The following is a 19,181-nucleotide window of genomic DNA, read 5'->3' on the forward strand; positions in this document are numbered from 1 at the left end:
AAGTTTTAAAACTGTTTTATAGATGGATTCAAGTCAAGATTTTGCCGATTTAGGAGTATTTTAGATAAAAAGTTAATTAGGTTCGCTTGGAAGGTTCACTACAACAGCCTTCCAGGGAAGTCTACTGCTTTAAGATGGCGGCTGTTTACCAACGCTGCCGAGTCTGTCATTTCGCATCTAGTTCTTTATACATGTGATATCTACCGTAGCATTATGTGTACGTAGTTTGTAGCAGCTGTCGGCAGCAGTCAGGTATTTATTGTTTTTACAAGTGGCATGAGTTGAGCATTTTCATGACCCGGGTAATGACAAGCAGGATGTTTACTATCCGTACGTTCCTCATTGCGTCCAAAAGACCGCGCTGACTGTGTTTTAGTTCCGCTTTACTTAATATATTTTAATAATCGGAATTTGGATGTTTGTGAATCGTTCTCGAATCTTCCAAGGCTGAATCGCGAAGAATTTAAGAATCGGAAATTTCGCACACCTCTAATAGACATCCAATTCATTTTGACTGGGAGACGCTGGCAGCCAATGGTGAGCACTCACAGTCAAAATGGATTGGACGTCCATTGCCATCAACGACAGTGAAATATCTGCATCGTTCCCGACTTCACATCCCAGCTTTGCTATACCATACATACATCTGAAATAACATTAAAGTAACTGGACATTAAGACGAACGCTCCATTATCCCTTTTTATTTGTGCAACAACGTGACCAAGAAAAAAAAACACTAACATTGTTCATATTGATTGTTTTTCACAGCAGAAGAACCCCTTGATGCCCCCACGTCCCTCTTAAATAAGACATGCCTTTGAAAAGTCATAATAAAAGTCATTATCATTTACACTGAAGCCTTATGAAAAATATATTATTAATGTACAAAATCTTGCATATTACACATGATCTTACAGATAGGCCAACAGACAAATGACATACAACCAATCACAACACTGAGTTGAGTCACTTTAGATCAGGGGTCTCAAACTCAATTCATCCGGGGGCCGCTGGAGTCTGTGTCAGCGTGGGCCACATTAAATATTCCACAGAAAAGTTTCAAGTATTAAAAAAAGTACAAGTAATCCAATCTTCTCAATATTTCAGTCGAGAACGCTTCTACAGAAGATTGTTGTTTCTCATCTTCACATCTTGCTGCTCTTTTACATATTCCTGTGTATGTACGGTAAAACAACAAAGCTATGCACCTGTACTCAACTAAAAAAAATATTCTGTTTCCCGCTTTCAAAGAAGTGACCGATGCTAATTCACATTGGCTAACTTCTTGACAAATCTCACTGAAAACTCTTTAACCTGAGCTATGCTAAGGTTTTTCTGTAAGGCTACGCTCACACAGCAGGTCAATTCCAATGTCTGTGCCCATGTGAGATATATACATATACACATTTTTCATTCAGTGTGAATAGTCCAATTCTATTGTTTTTTTTTTCATATTTGACCTGGGCTCATTCATGTATGCATAAAAATCGGAAATATTTCCAATACTTCTGCAGTATGAACGCATATCCATATGAATGCGACCCATACATCATCAACAAGTGAAATACGGCACTACTGTTTGACAAAACAATCAACAGACGCGAATGAGCAATGGTGGGTGAAGTTGCAGAAAATACCTTCTCCTTCTTGATATGATGAGAAACTATGATATTAAAGAAGTTCTGGTTCCAGTAGCATAAAACTGCCAAAGAAGCTTGCCAGCGGAGACCTCTCGTAAGGTCCATATTTGGGGTGCGGCCACATTCTGTTCACATTGCAAGTAGCGTATGTTTGTGCAATATAAGCGGCTACACACAAATAAAATGATCAAAAAATCTGAACTGGACATCACACCTTGCAGTGTAAACGTAGCCTTATATGTCAAGTAAGGGGCCACAAAATAAGGGGCGACCAAATACTGTCCCATGGGCCACAATTGGCCCCCAGGCCGCATGTTTGAGACCCCTGCTTTAAATGGAGTGTACATTTATATTTTTTAAGAGTTTGTGTACTCTGGGATAGAAATCTCGTCTGTTTCCTGTATTCTGGCTGGTGTAGGCGGCCCGACGAGAATATAATCAAACTCCTGGTGTTGGACTTTTTCATACACGCTTTGCAGGCCGTTGCCTTTGGGAACGTGCGACGGGTAGTAGTGGTCCCTCCTGCTGTCCCGGGGAAGCGAAGCCGTCTTTGAGAAGGTTGAGAGGTTGGACCCTGAGGCGGCGCTAGCGTTGGGCCTGGTGGCCGACGGGCTCCAGCATCTGTCGGAGTGGCCCAGCACTTTGCACTCGCTCGTGCAAGCCCACAGAGCTACGGGAATAAGAACATTGGTGTTTTGACCTTGATGCGAGATAATTGCCGCGTGCCTGTGATGCTCACCGTTGTTGGGGGGCGAGTCTTTTTTGTGCACATCCCCGCTGATGTCGGAATCGCTGTCGTTAAAGTCGCTGTCTCCTTTGCCGCTGTCCTTGCCGCTGATATGAGGGTCTCTGGCTGAGATTGTTGTGAAGGAATTACCCTTCCATATTGTTATTGGTCGGACCGCTTCTTTCCCATAGCCGGGTAGAGTGGAATAGCCCTGAAAGTCACAAGAGAGGACAGATGAGAGCTGTTCTTGCAAAGTGGCAAAATGAAATATGACTCCCCCTGGAGGAAATGTGTGTATTTGAGCAAAAATAATCTGGGCATCAATCAATATTGATAAACTCGTACCTCAGAAACTTTCACTTTAAATTTGCAGACATGAACTTGTTAAACCCTTTATAAGGCACTTGTTTAACTCATTGGTTGCCACTGACAGCACTAGATGTCAAATCTATTTTGATTGAGGGAGGCTGGCGGCAAATGATTGCTGCTAACCCTCCCAGTCAAAATGCATTGGACATCTATCACTGTCAAAAACACTGAAAATGACCATTCACAACCAGTCCTCCCTGTTAATTATTATGAAATAAAAAACAACAACAACAACAAAAAACTAGCATGTTAATGGGGGTCATAACCAGAGTGTATTTCTATTAATTTTAATTGTACAAAAAATTGTAAGCTGTTCTTGTCATATTTTATGATCTTGAATTCCTTCAAATTTGAAGTACAACCCCCCCCCCCCCAAAACATTACAATCAATCTGACTTTGAATGTCTTTTTAATGCACAAAATCTCATTTTTCAAGATTTGTATTTGTATTTGTAAGAAGTATTTGTTGCGACTTGAATGACTCAATAATAAGTCAAGACACCATACAATAAACATTTTCATTGCGTCATTTTCAAAACTGCTTAACCTGTTTTCTGATGACAGGTGAGCAGACTGGCTATCAAAACTAACTAACACTAACTTTCATAGAAGTCAGACTAGTTAACCATTACATTAACCCTTTGTGTCCATTATCAGTATAGCGTATATATCACAAATATCTGTGTTTGCTAGATGGAGTACACCCCGGACTGGTCGCTAGGGCACATATCTGGACAGATTTACACTGAATAAAAGAAGGCCTGCAAGGACTGACTCACCTTTAATTTGCCCTCCATGACTCTGTTGCTGGGTTCAAAGACGCCCGCCGCTTGCTGCCCATCCTCGCAGGTCCTCTCCGCCACGTTGCAAGCGGCCATTGGTGGCTGCTCCGGGAAAGGGTGCGGCTCAAAGACTTTCCCCACGTGGCCGCCAATTAACGCTTCCACGCGACCACTCTCCACGCTCTCGGCCTTTTTGGGCGCCTCCTCCCTCTCGTCGTAGCCCTCCCTCGTCTCCTTCCTGCGGCGGCTGCAAATGGTAGTGATGAGAATGATAGCCAGCAGGAGGAGGGAGCAACTCCCCGCCAGGATGATGATGACGGCAACGGATGTGTCCCATTCAAATAGGTAGTCACCGCCGTCCTGAGAGGAGGAAGGCACACTGGCCACGGTACCCTCGATGAAATTGAAATGTATGACTGCCGTGGAGGTCAGCGAAGGGGAGCCGTTGTCGCTTACTGACACCACCACTTTGACATTGTCCGTAAGGTCGTACGTCAACTGCCGGCTCACGTGCACCTTCCCTGTGTCTTTGTCTACGGAGAAACCTAGGAGCCCCCCTTCCGTAATCTTGTAGGACAACTGAGCGTTGAGGCCCTCATCTGCGTCCGTGGCCTTTATGTGTGTTACCACGTAGCCCGCAGGGGCATCTTTAGGCAGGAAGACATCCGCAGAGCCTTTGTACAGAGGCGGCTCGATGATAGAAGGCTCGTTGTCGTTCTGGTCCACTATTTTTAACCGGATGACCGCTGTGCTCTGCAGCTGCGGAGAGCCCCCGTCGCTGGCCTGGACGTGCACGTCTAGCTGCTTCATAACCTCGTAGTTGAAGCTCCGTAAGGCGTAGATTGACCCTGACACCGAATTGAGCGAGACAAAGGTGTTTACAGGGGATCCCATGATTAGACTGTCCACTAGTCTGTAGGTGATTTTGCCATTGTGGCCCAAATCTGCATCTGTGGCCTCCACAGTGGCGAGGTAGGCACCAGGGGCATTATTCTCCGCCACAGACACCTCGTACACGGGCTTGGTGAAGTGCGGGGCGTTGTCGTTCTCGTCGCTGATTCGGATGGTGTATTGAGTGATTTTTCGGAGTGGGGGTGACCCAAAGTCCTCGGCCATGACCGTGAGGTTGTACTCACTGATTCTTTCGCGGTCCAGTGGGGCTGCCGTCACAATCATATAGCTGTCTTCATAGGCTTGACGTAGTTTAAAGTGGTCGTGGCCATAGAGGGTGCAGTGGACCTGGCTGTTGACCCCCGAGTCCCGGTCCGAGGTGGTGACCAAGGCCACCAGGCTGTCCTTTTCTGCCGCTTCACTGATGTGCGCTGTGCCCGTGGTGATGGAGGTCATGGGGGTGATGCTGATCCCCGGCGCATTGTCGTTGACGTCGGTGATGTGTATGACAATTTTGCACACAGAGGGGGTTGGGTTAGGGCCCAAGTCGGTGGCCTGGACATCCACCTCGTACGTATGCTTGTCCTCATAGTCCACCGGGCTCCTGAGAGTCAGGCGTCCTGATTTGTTATCCACGTGGAAAAGATCCCGGATCTCGTGAGAAACCTGTTTTCCAAAACCGTACACGACCTCGCCGTTCGCACCCTCGTCGGCATCCACCGCGTTCAAGTCTAGGATCACGCTGCCGACCGGCGCGTCTTCCGGCAAACTCACCGAAAAACTATTTTGATCAAAAACCGGACTGTTGTCATTGAAGTCCGTCACTCGAATGGTTATCTTGGTGGACCCGGACCTGGATGGGTTCCCGCCGTCCGTGGCCATCAAGTCCAGAGAGAAAGAGGCTTGGGTCTCCCTGTCGAGCTCCTTCATCAGTACCAACTCCGCATATTTAACCCCATCGGCTCTCAGAAGCACATCAATAGTGAAGTGACTATTGACAGAAATCTGGTAGCTTTGGATGTAATTGGAGCCAACATCTGCGTCCACGGCCGGGTCAAGAGGAATATGAGAACCCACGGCCGCGTTCTCCGAGATCTCCACCACAGACTCGGCGCTGGGAAACTCCGGGGAGTTATCATTGATGTCTTTCACCTCCACCTCGACGTGGATCAATCTGTAGCGCTCTTTGGAGAAATTCACCACGTCGAAAGTGACTAGACACTGTGGAGTGTGTCGGCACATTCTCTCTCTGTCCATCCGCTCACCGACGCTCAGCTGGCCGTCGCTCTCCCTCACTCGAATGAACGAGTCATTAAACTGCCTCATCATCCTAAAATTGGTCCTGGAGGAGTGGGGCAAGCTCAAGGACATGTCCTTGGCCAGGTTTCCGATCACCGTGCCTGCAGCTTCTTCCTCATTGCACTGGTACCGGATCGTATTCCCGTCGGTCCGAACCAGAGAGGCGCATAGAAAGGGATGAAAGGAGAGCACAAATATCCACCAGTGGTAATGAGTCATAAACAGCATGTTGATAGTATCCATCGGGAGGGCAGCGAGGAAGAGAACGCGATCGGTCCACCTCTGGAGCCAACTCGCAGCGCACTGAGACTGAATGCTTCGAGCAGGCTGCGGGGAGAAAGTTACTTTGCGCCTTTACGCACACGCAGCGGCAGCAGCCAGTCACGAGCACGCGTGTCGACGCGCCTCCGACACCTCCGGATTCTGCACTGGCGGGGTTTGGAGCGCTCGTCGCGCTAATAAGAGCGAGTGTGGCCAATCGGCGTCTTTAGAATTATTTATATATCTATAAGAAACGCGTACATGCGAGCCTGTTGTTGGGGCGCGCGTCAAGGCAATTTCAAGACGAGCACTATCGTGGTGCACCAGCACCGCTTTGTGATAGTTTTGCGCTCCGTTTATCGCCTCGTGGCAGCATTTATTTACTAAGGAAAAAGACGTTTTCCCCCCTCGCTTTTGATGTGAACTTATTGTCTTCATCCCAACGCGCGTGTGTGCGTTTGTGCGCGCGCGCTGAGGCTCTGGAGATGAACGACAATTAAAACGCAAAACAACAACTTCTCTCTGAAATTAAAATGTTATCTGCAGATTTGGTCAAATTGCCTAAGAAAAATAAATGGGTGGAGTGCTTTTGTGCGGTTTTAATTCATTGCAGCACGTTATCAACCGCCACAGATGAAAATGTGAAGTGAGTTTGTGGACAATGAAAAGTGGAAAAGTTCCCCATACGAGTTTTGGTGGTTGATCAATTTTGCTTCATGTTTCAAGAATTAATTTCAGTTAAGACTGACCTTCACATACGCTCGAGGGAAGTGATTAAAAAGGAGAGGCATACACTTTCAGTGCATTTTTAGCTGTACTCTAAAACTCAATATATAGTTCATCTTAATGAAAAGAAATTAACATGACTTACACCTGTAAAGCAGGTATATATTCAATTCAATTCATTTGTATAGCCCTATATAACAGCAAGGTTGTCTCAGAGGGCTTAACAGAGTCAATTTCAGATACAGTAGATGAATGAGATGAGTTCATGTCCTGGGCATCCCCCATCCTTAGACCCTCCATGGCGGCAAGAAAAAACTCCAAAAACCCAATGGGAAAAGAGAAACCTTGGGGACAACCATAGTCAGGAGAGATCCACTCCCAGGACGGACAGGCTATAGATGCACCAGGACTGATGATGGATATTAGCAGGAGTTCCAGTTTGTAGAGATGCAATGGGGTGAGGGAACATGAGGGGGTCCATCTAGCCAGATGAGACGGGGGCAACAAGGACGTCCATCCAGCCAGGGATAGTCAGGCGGCTGCGGCTGAAAAAAACATAGCCCGTCCCCAGAGGGGAGGGAGGAAAGGGGACACCGGGTGACTAGTGATGTTGAGACTAGTCAGCTAGATATTAGAATTAGAAAAGAGAATTAAAGACAAGTGGTAGGTAGGGTGAAAAACAGGAGAGTATACTGTATAGTTCCTTATCTAAAAAAAAAAAAAAAAAAAAAAAAAACCCTCAACAATGACCTCACATTCCACAACCTAATTCATCTGATGTTTTAGGAGTTGAGCCTGCTCAAATTTTGGGATTATGAAGAAAAAAGTACCACATATGAGATTTTTTCCAGATATTTCAAAATGAGTGTGTGGGCAACAAGGAAATTTTGTGCTACAACAGTGGCGTTATTAGGTGTATTTTAGGCGGGCTTAAGCCCCCTAAAATATTATTAAACTTAGGCTTAATTTGGTGTTGTTATATTTAAAAAAAAAAAAAAAAAAAAAAAAACACTTTACAAAAAATGCTGACATATTCACTAAGAAATTGCCAGAACATATGTTTGAATCTGTAATCATATAACCTGTCATTATGTTTGAATCTGTAATCATATAACCTGTCATTATTAAGTTAAATGTGATCATACATCTGTCAGTTCCATCTCACTTAAAAGAGTAAGGTAGAAAGTCCCTTCAGTACGTCATTTTCCAATCCATTCCACTTGTTCATATATAGAACGCCCACATCACTGAAAATACAGTCCGCATTTTTCCTGTGACCTTGCCCGCAGTTGGTAGACTCGATAGCGCTGGGGTGTGTGTGTCCCTCTGACACACACAGAGCAGAGCATGAATAGATGGATGAAGGGTGGACATAAGAAGGTTTTTCAAGAAAGTGAGTATTTATCATTGCTGGTAGTAACAGTTAATTAGCTCTAGCCCCCAGCTAACTAGAGATAGTCCCATGTAAATAATAAACCGCATGCTCCGTGTTTGACAAATAAAAACCTGGCTTGCATGCTACAGACGTGGAAGCGATCGTTTTATATATTCAATTTTTAAATCCCGCGCCATGAAAATGAGTGACTTCCAGCTCCAGTCTCGGGTTTAGGACGAATGCAAATGTGACGTTATCCGGGTCAGCATCTCACAATACAGCATTGCGTTACAGCATGCAGATGGACTGTGGATTCAGCTGATTTTGTGGATTAATTCATTTATTTTTCGCATCACGCCAGCCAAACGGCCGCAGACTTATGTAGCTGCACCAGGGAGAGACGTGTGAGCCTTTTTGGGTTTCATAAAGGTTCCGTTCACCCCACGATTGGCCAAAACAAGTGTACGACAGCTGTGGGACCTTAGACTTACGAGAAAGTGAGTAAACATCGTGTTTTGTCTTATGTCAAATACTGGGGTCATGGCACATGTTTTAATATGGAGGTGACTTGCATTTTGTGGCTGACATGCTCCTTGTCCACCGAGAATGCCACTCGGCCGATGACTGGCGGCTTGTTGGCGGCCGGTGGCATAAAATATAGTTTGGGAGGTTCAAGAAGTGGAAAGTTTTGACCATTATGGAGTAGTTTTGCCATGTCGTACTGAATAAATGCATTTTTAATATTTCATATTCCATGTAGCACAAGACTGTTATGTGTCATGACCATAACATTTATTTAGCAATTGGGGACAAAATACTTCGATTAAAAGAGTATCATGTAAAAAGTAGTAGAGAGACTGAAACAATGACATTGTGCGGCTCTCATCGTCACATTTTCCTCGTTCTGAATAATTCACCCTCAATGGGCTGAATTCTAAAGCAGATGAAACCATGACCCTGCCAATGTCATCCTCCTGTTGGGGATGCTAGAGCCCTAAAATGGTGGGCGTGGCTAAAAGGCAGATTAAAAGACTAATTTCTTGTTATCTGCGTTTTGCCAAATTGTTGTTTATAGTTGAATCGTCTCAAAATATGATTCTAATTCACATAATAATGCTATTTAAGACTCTTTTTTATCCTGTCGTTGGCACTTTAAACTGGGAGAACTGATTTTTCAATGCTCATGTTTGAGTGCCATTGATGGTGTTAGATGTTTAACCGATTTTGACTGGGAGGGGTCAAATGAACAAACATTCATTCAGGGCAAAACAAGGAGGTCATCTGATGTAAGAGTGTGTTAATATTTTTTAAAAATTCAATTGTATTCACGAAAAAAAAATGCGGCAGCTGTAGACTGTGTATTACAATACTGCAGAATTCAGAAAGGTTAAGATAACATTAACCTCTGTTTAATTCAGCTCCAATTTTCTTCATGAAGAGACTGAGGGCAGCACACAGTTGCATTGTGGAATACAAGACAAGATCAAGGATAAAAAGGTATGTCTAGTCTTGTATAATTTTTGGGTCATTATCAGCAGTAGTTTTACATCACAAATACAGGGGTACCTCTACTTACGAACGTCTCTACATACAGAAATTTCAAGTTGCGACACCCCTCAACGGGGAAAATTTTGCCTCCTGTTATGAAATAAATTTCAGGATACGAAAGGCAAAAATACAGTATGGGCTGCTACTCACAGCTCCCAGAATTTACTGAACATGAGGCACTTATAGCTGCTTTGCCATTGGCTATTGCCTTGCATATTCCTGGCATCCATCTGGCTAAAAGAGGCCTCAACTGTATGTGTGTATCCTAGTGTCGTCTTCATTAGCCCCTTGGGCCATGAGGTATTCCGACAGCTTTATATGAGTGTATTAACTTGTATTCTTTACTCTATTCTTAGTTTTTTACACTATGCACTATGCACAATTCTCATTTCTCATGTTTATAATGCAAAAATGTAATTGTAACATGTACTGTATTTTTTACATGCTTTGATGTATTTTTATTCTGTATTTGGAACGGTTTAGGGTATTTACATGGAAAACATGTTTCTTCTTATGGAATTTACGAAACTACTTCCAGGACCAATTAATTTCTTATGTAGAGGTACCTCTGTATGGTCATTTAGCACAACTGTAGTATTTCACTGTACCATTTCTAGTATCTGGTTTTACCATAAAAAAAAAAGCATCAAACGCATGTAGAACCCTTTTGCACAGTTGGGCAAGCAGCAGAAAACATCCTAGATCGACCATCTGTCAATCACAGCACTGACAGTTTTCGATGAAGTGAATGTACATTTTTTTGGAATGTGGGAAAATACTGTGGAACACAAACACGCCAGGGTGTGTAGAGATTCAAACCCAGTCTATTTGTTGTGTGGCAACAGTGCCAAAAATCAGCTGAAGGAAAGGCTTTATTAAAGTGCATGGGGTGAGATAATAGATTCAACAACATTATTTTCCTCTCTCTCTCTCTCTCTCTCTCTCTCTCTCTCTCTCTCTCTCTCTCTCTCTCTCTAAATATATATAAATATATATATATATATATATATATATATATATATATATATATATATATATAAAGATGTATTTGAAAAAAAGGTCGAAAAAGGCAGAAAACATCTTTATTATTTTCTTAAATCTAAGGTAATTTAAAAAGTTTTTCATATTACTGTTCTGTTGGTTATTTAACAGGATGTTAAATAATAGAACATTTGACATGCGATACCAACTTAAGCGATTTGCTGCCATTGATGAATGTTCACAGCCAGCCTTCCCAGTTCAAACGGATTCATTGTTCATCGCAGTCAATGGCAGCGAATGATAATTTCGACGTATACTCAGGTTGGCAACTGCGGCTCAGTCATGTATTAAATAAATTAATATTTGATTACAAATTTATTCAGGTGTTAGCAAGATTTAACAAAGAAGTTTAACTTTAACACAGGCTGACAGGTTGTTATAATTTTGTCCACGAATGATTAACGAAGTGATAAGAACAATCATACAATCTAATCTACGTCGTGCTGAATCCATTTTTGGAGATTCTGTGGGTTCGTCTGGCTTGAGTTTGCAGTTTTAACTTTGTTAACACACTGCTTACTTCAACCGCAGTTCATGTTGTTCTTTCTAAACCGAAAGTTCGGAGCAAACATTTTCCAAGATGGCGCCGCCTATATTTCGCTCAGGAAATTTGTCTAAAAGTTAAGGCAGTGTTTTTCAACCTTTTCTGTGTCACGGCACGTTTTTACATTGGAAAAAATCTCGCGGCACACCACAAACCAAAAATGTTCCAAAATTACTTTCCGTATAGTATATTTAATTATGAAATAATTTCTCAATATTTATACTTACTCAGTGTGAAACTTAAGCCTGTATGGATGAACACAAAGCACATTTCCTTGCAGGAATATTCATCAACAGCTCTTAGTCTTTCTCAGTTTTTATTTTTTATAGCAGTTAGGCTTGAAAAGCTCAGAATTGTCAGACGGGGACTTTAGAAATGTCTTTAATCGCAAGCATCTCACTGACGATGGCCTTGCAGGTAGGTAGTATTGCCTCTTTTTGGATTCAGCAACAAGTTTAGCAAAAAGGTAACTGGCTTTGAGGGCTTTCTCATTTACCTTTGTAGTGCTTCTAAAAAAAAAAAAAGTTGCGTTTTTTTCTCTGTATTTTCATGGAGGCGAACAAAATAGTCAATCGACTTGGTTTGAAACGAGAGCAAATGCAACTGCTCGCGTAATGTTCAAGAACTGCTCGGATTTTTAGCGATCAGCTACCTTGCTGTCCTCAACAGTGTGTTGGAATAAAACACAGCGGGAAGATTGACGGTCTCAAATATGAATGAAATGGAAAGGACACTTCTGTGGATATTTACACTTGACGACTCTAATCAAATGATGTACAGTAAACGTGCTGGGGTCCACATTTTGGCGGACAGAAAGGTAGCTGATGGCTAAAAAATCTGTGCAGTTCTTGAACGTGACACGGGCAATACATTGCTCATTTGCACACGACCGCGAGCTTCTACCTACTCCTCCTTTCCTACTGCAACGTCTAACGCGTGGTAAGTAGGATGCGTTCATAAAGTAACAAAAAGAGGAGAAGCTTCCACTTATGCACATTTATTCACCAAAAAATAATATTAAATCCAACTTGACCACTCGTCACTCGGGAGCGCAGCGGTTCGCACACACGCGTTCGCAGAACTCCAAGTCTCCAACATAAAAGTAAGCAGCAACAGAAGACCAACATATTCAATGTAAATAAAGAAGCGCCATCGCGTGGTGGATTTAGGGAGGAACACCATTTAAGGAGGTGACCGTTACAAACTCCGTCCGACGACGTAAAAAAAATATATATACAGTGGGGAGAACAAGTATTTGATACACAGTCAATGGGAAAACCCATTGGCAGTGTATCAAATACTTGTTCTCCCCACTTAAATTGGATAACTTCTCGCGGCACACCTGATGATCTCTCACGGCACACTAGTGTGCCGCGGCACACCGGTTGAAAAACACTGAGTTAAGGTGACATTAAAAACGCTTTTTTATTTATTTTTTATTTTTATTTTTTTATTATTACTATTCATTTGCTTTGCTATTAGTAATTGCATCTGCAATATTTATTGAGAATTTAGTATGAGTTTTTGTGCTGTGGAACAAATTAATCGAATTCTAATGTATTCTTATGGGAAATATTAATCGTTGTCTCGCCCACCCGGGCGGTATGGTCTCTCCTTTCAAGCTCGGGTCCTCTACCAGAGGCCTGGGAGCTTGAGGGTCCTGCGCACGATCTTAGCTGTCCCTAGGATTGTGCTCTTCTGAATGGAGACGTCGGACGTTGTTCCTGGTATCTGTTGGAGCCATGCACCCAGCTTGGGAGTTACTGCCCCCAGTGTCCCGATCACTACTGGCACCACTCTTGCCTTCACTCCCCACATTTTCTCCAACTCTTCCTTCAACCCTTGATATTTCTCCAGCTTTTCATTTTCTTTTTTCCTGATGTTGCTATCGCTCGGGATTGCTACATCTATCACTACTGCTGTCTTCTGATGTTTATCCACTACCACTATGTCAGGCTGGTTGGCCATCACCAGTTTGTCTGTCTGGATCTGGAAGTCCCACAGGATCTTGGCTCAGTTGTTCTCAAACACCTTCGGAGGTGTCGCCCACCTTAACTCTGGGGTCAGGAGCATAGTGATATCCAGGTGGGTCCTTAGGCTTAGGTTCTTCATGCTATATGCCTATACCTCACAAGCGGAGCACTCAATGATAGAGTCATACCGGCTCGAACGTGTGAGTCAGGTGTTGGGGGACCAGGACAACCTGATGTCAAGTGGGCTACTGGAACAAGTCACAGATGGAGCAGGACGGATATAAATACAGTATATATATATATATATATATATACAGTGCCTTGCAAAAGTATTCGGCCCCCTTGAATCTTGCAACCTTTCGCCACATTTCAGGCTTCAAACATAAAGATATGAAATTTAATTTTTTTGTCAAGAATCAACAACAAGTGGGACACAATCGTGAAGTGGAACAACATTTATTGGATAATTTAAACTTTTTTAACAAATAAAAAACTGAAAAGTGGGGCGTGCAATATTATTCGGCCCCTTTACTTTCAGTGCAGCAAACTCACTCCAGAAATTCAGTGAGGATCTCTGAATGATCCAATGTTGTCCTAAATGACCGATGATGATAAATAGAATCCACCTGTGTGTAATCAAGTCTCCGTATAAATGCACCTGCTCTGTGATAGTCTCAGGGTTCTGTTTAAAGTGCAGAGAGCATTATGAAAACCAAGGAACACACCAGGCAGGTCCGAGATACTGTTGTGGAGAAGTTTAAAGCTGGATTTGGATACAAAAAGATTTCCCAAGCTTTAAACATCTCAAGGAGCACTGTGCAAGCCATCATATTGAAATGGAAGGAACATCAGACCACTGCAAATCTACCAAGACCCGGCCGTCCTTCCAAACTTTCTTCTCAAACAAGGAGAAAACTGATCAGAGATGCAGCCAAGAGGCCCATGATCACTCTGGATGAACTGCAGAGATCTACAGCTGAGGTGGGAGAGTCTGTCCATAGGACAACAATCAGTCGTACACTGCACAAATCTGGCCTTTATGGAAGAGTGGCAAGAAGAAAGCCATTTCTCAAAGATATCCATAAAAAGTCTCGTTTAAAGTTTGCCACAAGCCACCTGGGAGACACACCAAACATGTGGAAGAAGGTGCTCTGGTCAGATGAAACCAAAATTGAACTATTTGGCCACAATGCAAAACAATATGTTTGGCGTAAAAGCAACACAGCTCATCACCCTGAACACACCATCCCCACTGTCAAACATGGTGGTGGCAGCATCATGGTTTTGGCCTGCTTTTCTTCAGCAGGGACAGGGAAGATGGTTAAAATTGATGGGAAGATGGATGCAGCCAAATACAGGAACATTCTGGAAGAAAACCTGTTGGTATCTGCACAAGACCTGAGACTGGGACAGAGATTTATCTTCCAACAGGACAATGATCCAAAACACAAAGCCAAATCGACAATGGAATGGTTAAAAAATAAACGTATCCAGGTGTTAGAATGGCCAAGTCAAAGTCCAGACCTGAATCCAATCGAGAATCTGTGGAAAGAGCTGAAGACTGCTGTTCACAAATACTCTCCATCCAACCTCACTGACCTCGAGCTGTTTTGCAAGGAAGAATGGGCAAGAATGTCAGTCTCTCGATGTGCAAAACTGATAGAAACATACCCCAAGCAACTTGCAGCTGTAATTGGAGCAAAAGGTGGCGCTACAAAGTATATATATATATATATATATATATATATATATATATATATACAGGGGTGCACATAAGTGGTCCGCATGCGCGCATGAGGACCGGACATAGACAAACGCGCTGGCCCTCAACGGCTTCAATACGCTTTTGCGTACCAATGGCTGACAACTGTATTTGCGGCGGACACGAGAAAATCACTTTCTCTCGGCCCCACTGAGTAATTATTTCCGTGATCCCCCACCCCCGTCAAAAGACAGACAGACGACAGAGACATCACCGGAGCTACCGAAAAAAAGGACTTTTGCTAAAAAGTGGCTGCAGGAGGTACCATGGCTAGAAGCAAATGATGCTCGCACGGAAATGTGGTGCAACATTTGCCGTGAGAATCCCAATGTCGCTAATGAGAGCAGCGCATTTTATGTAGGGTCAAAGAATTTTAGCCATCCAAACTTTGAAAAGCACGAAAAAAACAGAGCATGTGGCAATTAAGCAAACTATCTATGTCAGATAGGACCCCACTCGCCCTATGGACAAGTGGCGGAATAAAGTTATTGTAGAACAGCGCCATGCGCTGACAAAAGTGTTTTTGCTCGCATTTCACAAAACTAAACATGCACGTTCGATGAGCTCGTATGAGGAGGATATCCCATTTTTACAAAGGCTTGGAGTTAATGTGAGAGCCGCATATGAATGCCCTTTATTTTGAATTGGTACTTTTATGTTTATTTCTTTACATTTCACCTCAAAGTAATGGCAATTTTGTTGTGCCAGTTGATGTTAATCAAGTGTTAATTGTTTATATAATTAATTAAAGGTAATTGGCTCTAAGTAAAGCTTGTCATAATTTTATCGCATCAGGCGGGTCGGCTCTCAAGCTCAATGAGGACCAAGTCACATCTCCAGGTCCTCCTCTGAGAACCTGGGCAAAAAAAATATGTGCACCCCTGTATATATACAAATATATATAGGGGTGCACATAAGTGGTCAGCATGCGCGCATGCGTACTGGACGTAGACAAATGCGCTGGCCCTCAACGGCTTCCATACGCTTTTGCGTACCAATGGCTGACCACTGTATTTGCGGCGGACACGAGAAAATAACTTCTCAAAATGTCGAAGAGGCAGGCCACACTGAGTAATTACTTCCGTGTTCCCCCACCCCCGTCAAAAGACAGACAGACGACAGAGACGTCACCGGAGCTACCGAAAAAAAGGACTTTTGCTGAAAAGTAACTACAGGAGGTACCATGGCTAGAAGCAAATGATGCTCGCACGGAAATGCGGTACAAAATGTGCCGTGAGAATCCCAATGTCGCCGATAAGAGCAGCGCATTTTACGTAGGGTCAAAGAATTTCAGCCATCCAAACTTTGAAAAGCACGAAAAAAACAGAGAGCATGTGGCAATTAAGCAAACTATCGATGTCAAACAGGACCCCACTCGCCCTATGGACAAGTGGGGGAAAGGGCGGAATAAAGGTAATGAACAGCGACATGCACTGACAAACGTGTTTTTGCTCGCATTTTACAAAGCTAAACATGCATGTTCAATGAGGTCTTATGAGGAGGACATCCCACTTTTAAAAAGGCTTGGAGTTAATGTGGGAGCCGCATAATGCCCTTTATTTTGAATTGGTGCTTTTTATTTCTTTACATTTCACTTCAAAGTAATGGCAATTTTGTTGTGCCAGTTGATGTTAATCAAGCATTAATTGTTAATATAATTAATTAAAGTTAATTGGCTCTAAGTAAAGCTTGTCATAAATTTATCGCATCAGGCGGGTCGGCTCTCAAGCTCAATGAGGACCAAGTCACACACACACACATATATATACATACATACATATTTATATATATATATATATATATATATATATATATATATATATATATATATATATATATATATATATATATATATATATATATATATTAGGGCTGTCAAAATTATCGCGTTAACGGGCGTTAATTAATTTTTTAAATTAATCACGTTAAAATATTTGACGCAATTAACGCAGATGCCCCGCTCAGAGAGTTTTAAATGACAGTACACATTGAAACGCTCACTTGTTGTGTTTTATGGAGTTTTGCCGCCCTCTGCTGGCGCTTGGGTGCGACTGATTTTATAGGCATCCATGAGCATTGAGTAAGTCATTATTGACATCAACAATGGCGGGCTACTAGTTTATTTTTTGATTGAAAATTTTACAAATTTTATTAAAACGAAAACATTAAGAGGGGTTTTAATACAAAATTTCTCTAACTTGTACTAACATTTTTCTATTAAGAACTACAAGTCTTTCTATCCATGGATCGCTTTAACAGAATGTTAATAATATTAATGCCATCTTGTTGATTTATTGTTATAATAAACAAACAGTCCTTATGTACCGTATGTTGAATGTATATATCCATCTTGTGTCTTATCTTTCCATTCCAACAATAATTTACAGAAAAATATGGCATATTTTATAGATGGTTTGAATTGCGATTAATTGCGATTAATTACGATTAATTAATTTTTAAGCTGTAATTAACTCGATTAAAAAATTTTAATCGTTTGACAGCCCTAATATATATATATATATATATATATATATATATATATATATATATATATATATATATATATATATATATATATATTAGGGCTGTCAAAATTATCGCGTTAACGCGCGGTAATTAATTTTTAAAATTAATCACGTTAAAATATTTGACGCAATTAACACACATGTCCCGCTCAGACAGTATTCTGCCTTTTGGTAAATTTTACAGCAAGGCATTTTGTGCTGTCTAACAGCGAACTCTTGTGGTCGCCTTGCGACATGGTTTTTTGTTTTCTTGCCAGTTGAATATGGCCGCACGACGTCTCGGGCTGACACCTACATTGTAATGTTGTGCTTATATGATCCTTGGACAAGATTTGTCCGTAAGTATGGTTGTTGTAAAGAATGTACATATTATGTTAGTAAGCGAAATGTTATATTTTTTGTATGAGACGCTTTTTGTTTATGTTTAGTGAACCTGTATAGCGTGCTAAGCTAACGTTGTTGCTAATGCAATGCTTGTGTACTTTTTTTTTGTAGTTTTACGACGGTCTAAAGAGGACAATGGTTTGAGGCCATTTTATTAATAAATCAGATGAAAAAGGAAGAAGTCTGATTATTAAGGCGTTGTTCACCAGCTGTCTAGCTTTGGAAAAATTAGACGCTTTGGAGTGAGGACAGCATAGACAGATTTAAATGACAGTAGAGTGAAATGCCCACTACAGTCCTCATGTACCGTATGTTGAATGTATATATCAATCTTGTGTCTTATCTTTCCATTCCAACAATTTATTTTACAGAATATATGTATAATTCACAGAAAAATATGGCATATTTTGTAGATGGTTTGAATTGCGATTAATTGCGATTAATTACGATTAATTAATTTTTAAGCTGTAATTAACTCAATTAAAAAATTTAATCGTTTCAAAGCCCTAATATATATATATATATATATATATATATATATATATACAGTGCCTTGCAAAAGTATTCGGCCCCCTTGAACCTGGCAACCTTTCGCCACATTTCAGGCTTCAAACATAAAGATATAAAATTTTAATTTTTTGTCAAGAATCAACAACAAGTGGGACACAATCGTGAAGTGGAACAAAATGTATTGGATAATTTAAACTTTTTTAACAAATAAAAAACTGAAAAGTGGGGCGTGCAATATTATTCGGCCCCCTTGCGTTAATACTTTGTAGCGCCACCTTTTGCTCCAATTACAGCTGCAAGTCGCTTGGGGTATGTTTCTATCAGTTTTGCACATCGAGAGACTGACATTCTTGCCCATTCTTCCTTGCAAAACAGCTCGAGCTCAGTGAGGTTGGATGGAGAGTGTTTGTGAACAGCAGTCTTCAGCTCTTTCCACAGATTCTCGATTGGATTCAGGTCTGGACTTTGACTTGGCCATTCTAACACCTGGATACGTTTATTTTTGAACCATTCCATTGTAGATTTGGCTTTATGTTTTGGATCATTGTCCTGTTGGAAGATAAATCTCCGTCCCAGTCTCAGGTCTTGTGCAGATACCAACAGGTTTTCTTCCAGAATGTTCCTGTATTTGGCTGCATCCATCTTCCCGTCAATTTTAACCATCTTCCCTGTCCGTGCTGAAGAAAAGCAGGCCCAAACCATGATGCTGCCACCACCATGTTTGACAGTGGGGATGGTGTGTTCAGGGTGATGAGCTGTATTGCTTTTACGCCAAACATATCGTTTTGCATTGTGGCCAAAAAGTTCAATTTTGGTTTCATCTG

The 19,181-nt window shown here is 41.9% G+C and overlaps 1 protein-coding gene across 1 annotated transcript; it reads right to left on the reverse strand.

The window, feature by feature from the left end:
* Positions 1 to 691: 691 nt before the first annotated feature.
* On the reverse strand, positions 692 to 6,164 carry si:ch211-199f5.1 (protocadherin-8). The gene is made up of 3 exons (XM_057851656.1): positions 3,516 to 6,164; positions 2,380 to 2,578; positions 692 to 2,310 (listed from the first exon to the last, which is right to left on the reverse strand). The coding sequence occupies exons 1-3, from the start codon at positions 5,949 to 5,951 to the stop codon at positions 1,997 to 1,999; spliced, it is 2,949 nt and encodes a 982-aa protein (XP_057707639.1). The 5' UTR covers positions 5,952 to 6,164; the 3' UTR covers positions 692 to 1,996.
* Between the last annotated feature and the right edge of the window lie 13,017 nt (positions 6,165 to 19,181).

The sequence above is a fragment of the Corythoichthys intestinalis genome, chromosome 12 (assembly GCF_030265065.1).
Source record: "Corythoichthys intestinalis isolate RoL2023-P3 chromosome 12, ASM3026506v1, whole genome shotgun sequence".
In the NCBI taxonomy this organism is placed as follows: Eukaryota; Metazoa; Chordata; class Actinopteri; order Syngnathiformes; family Syngnathidae; genus Corythoichthys; species Corythoichthys intestinalis.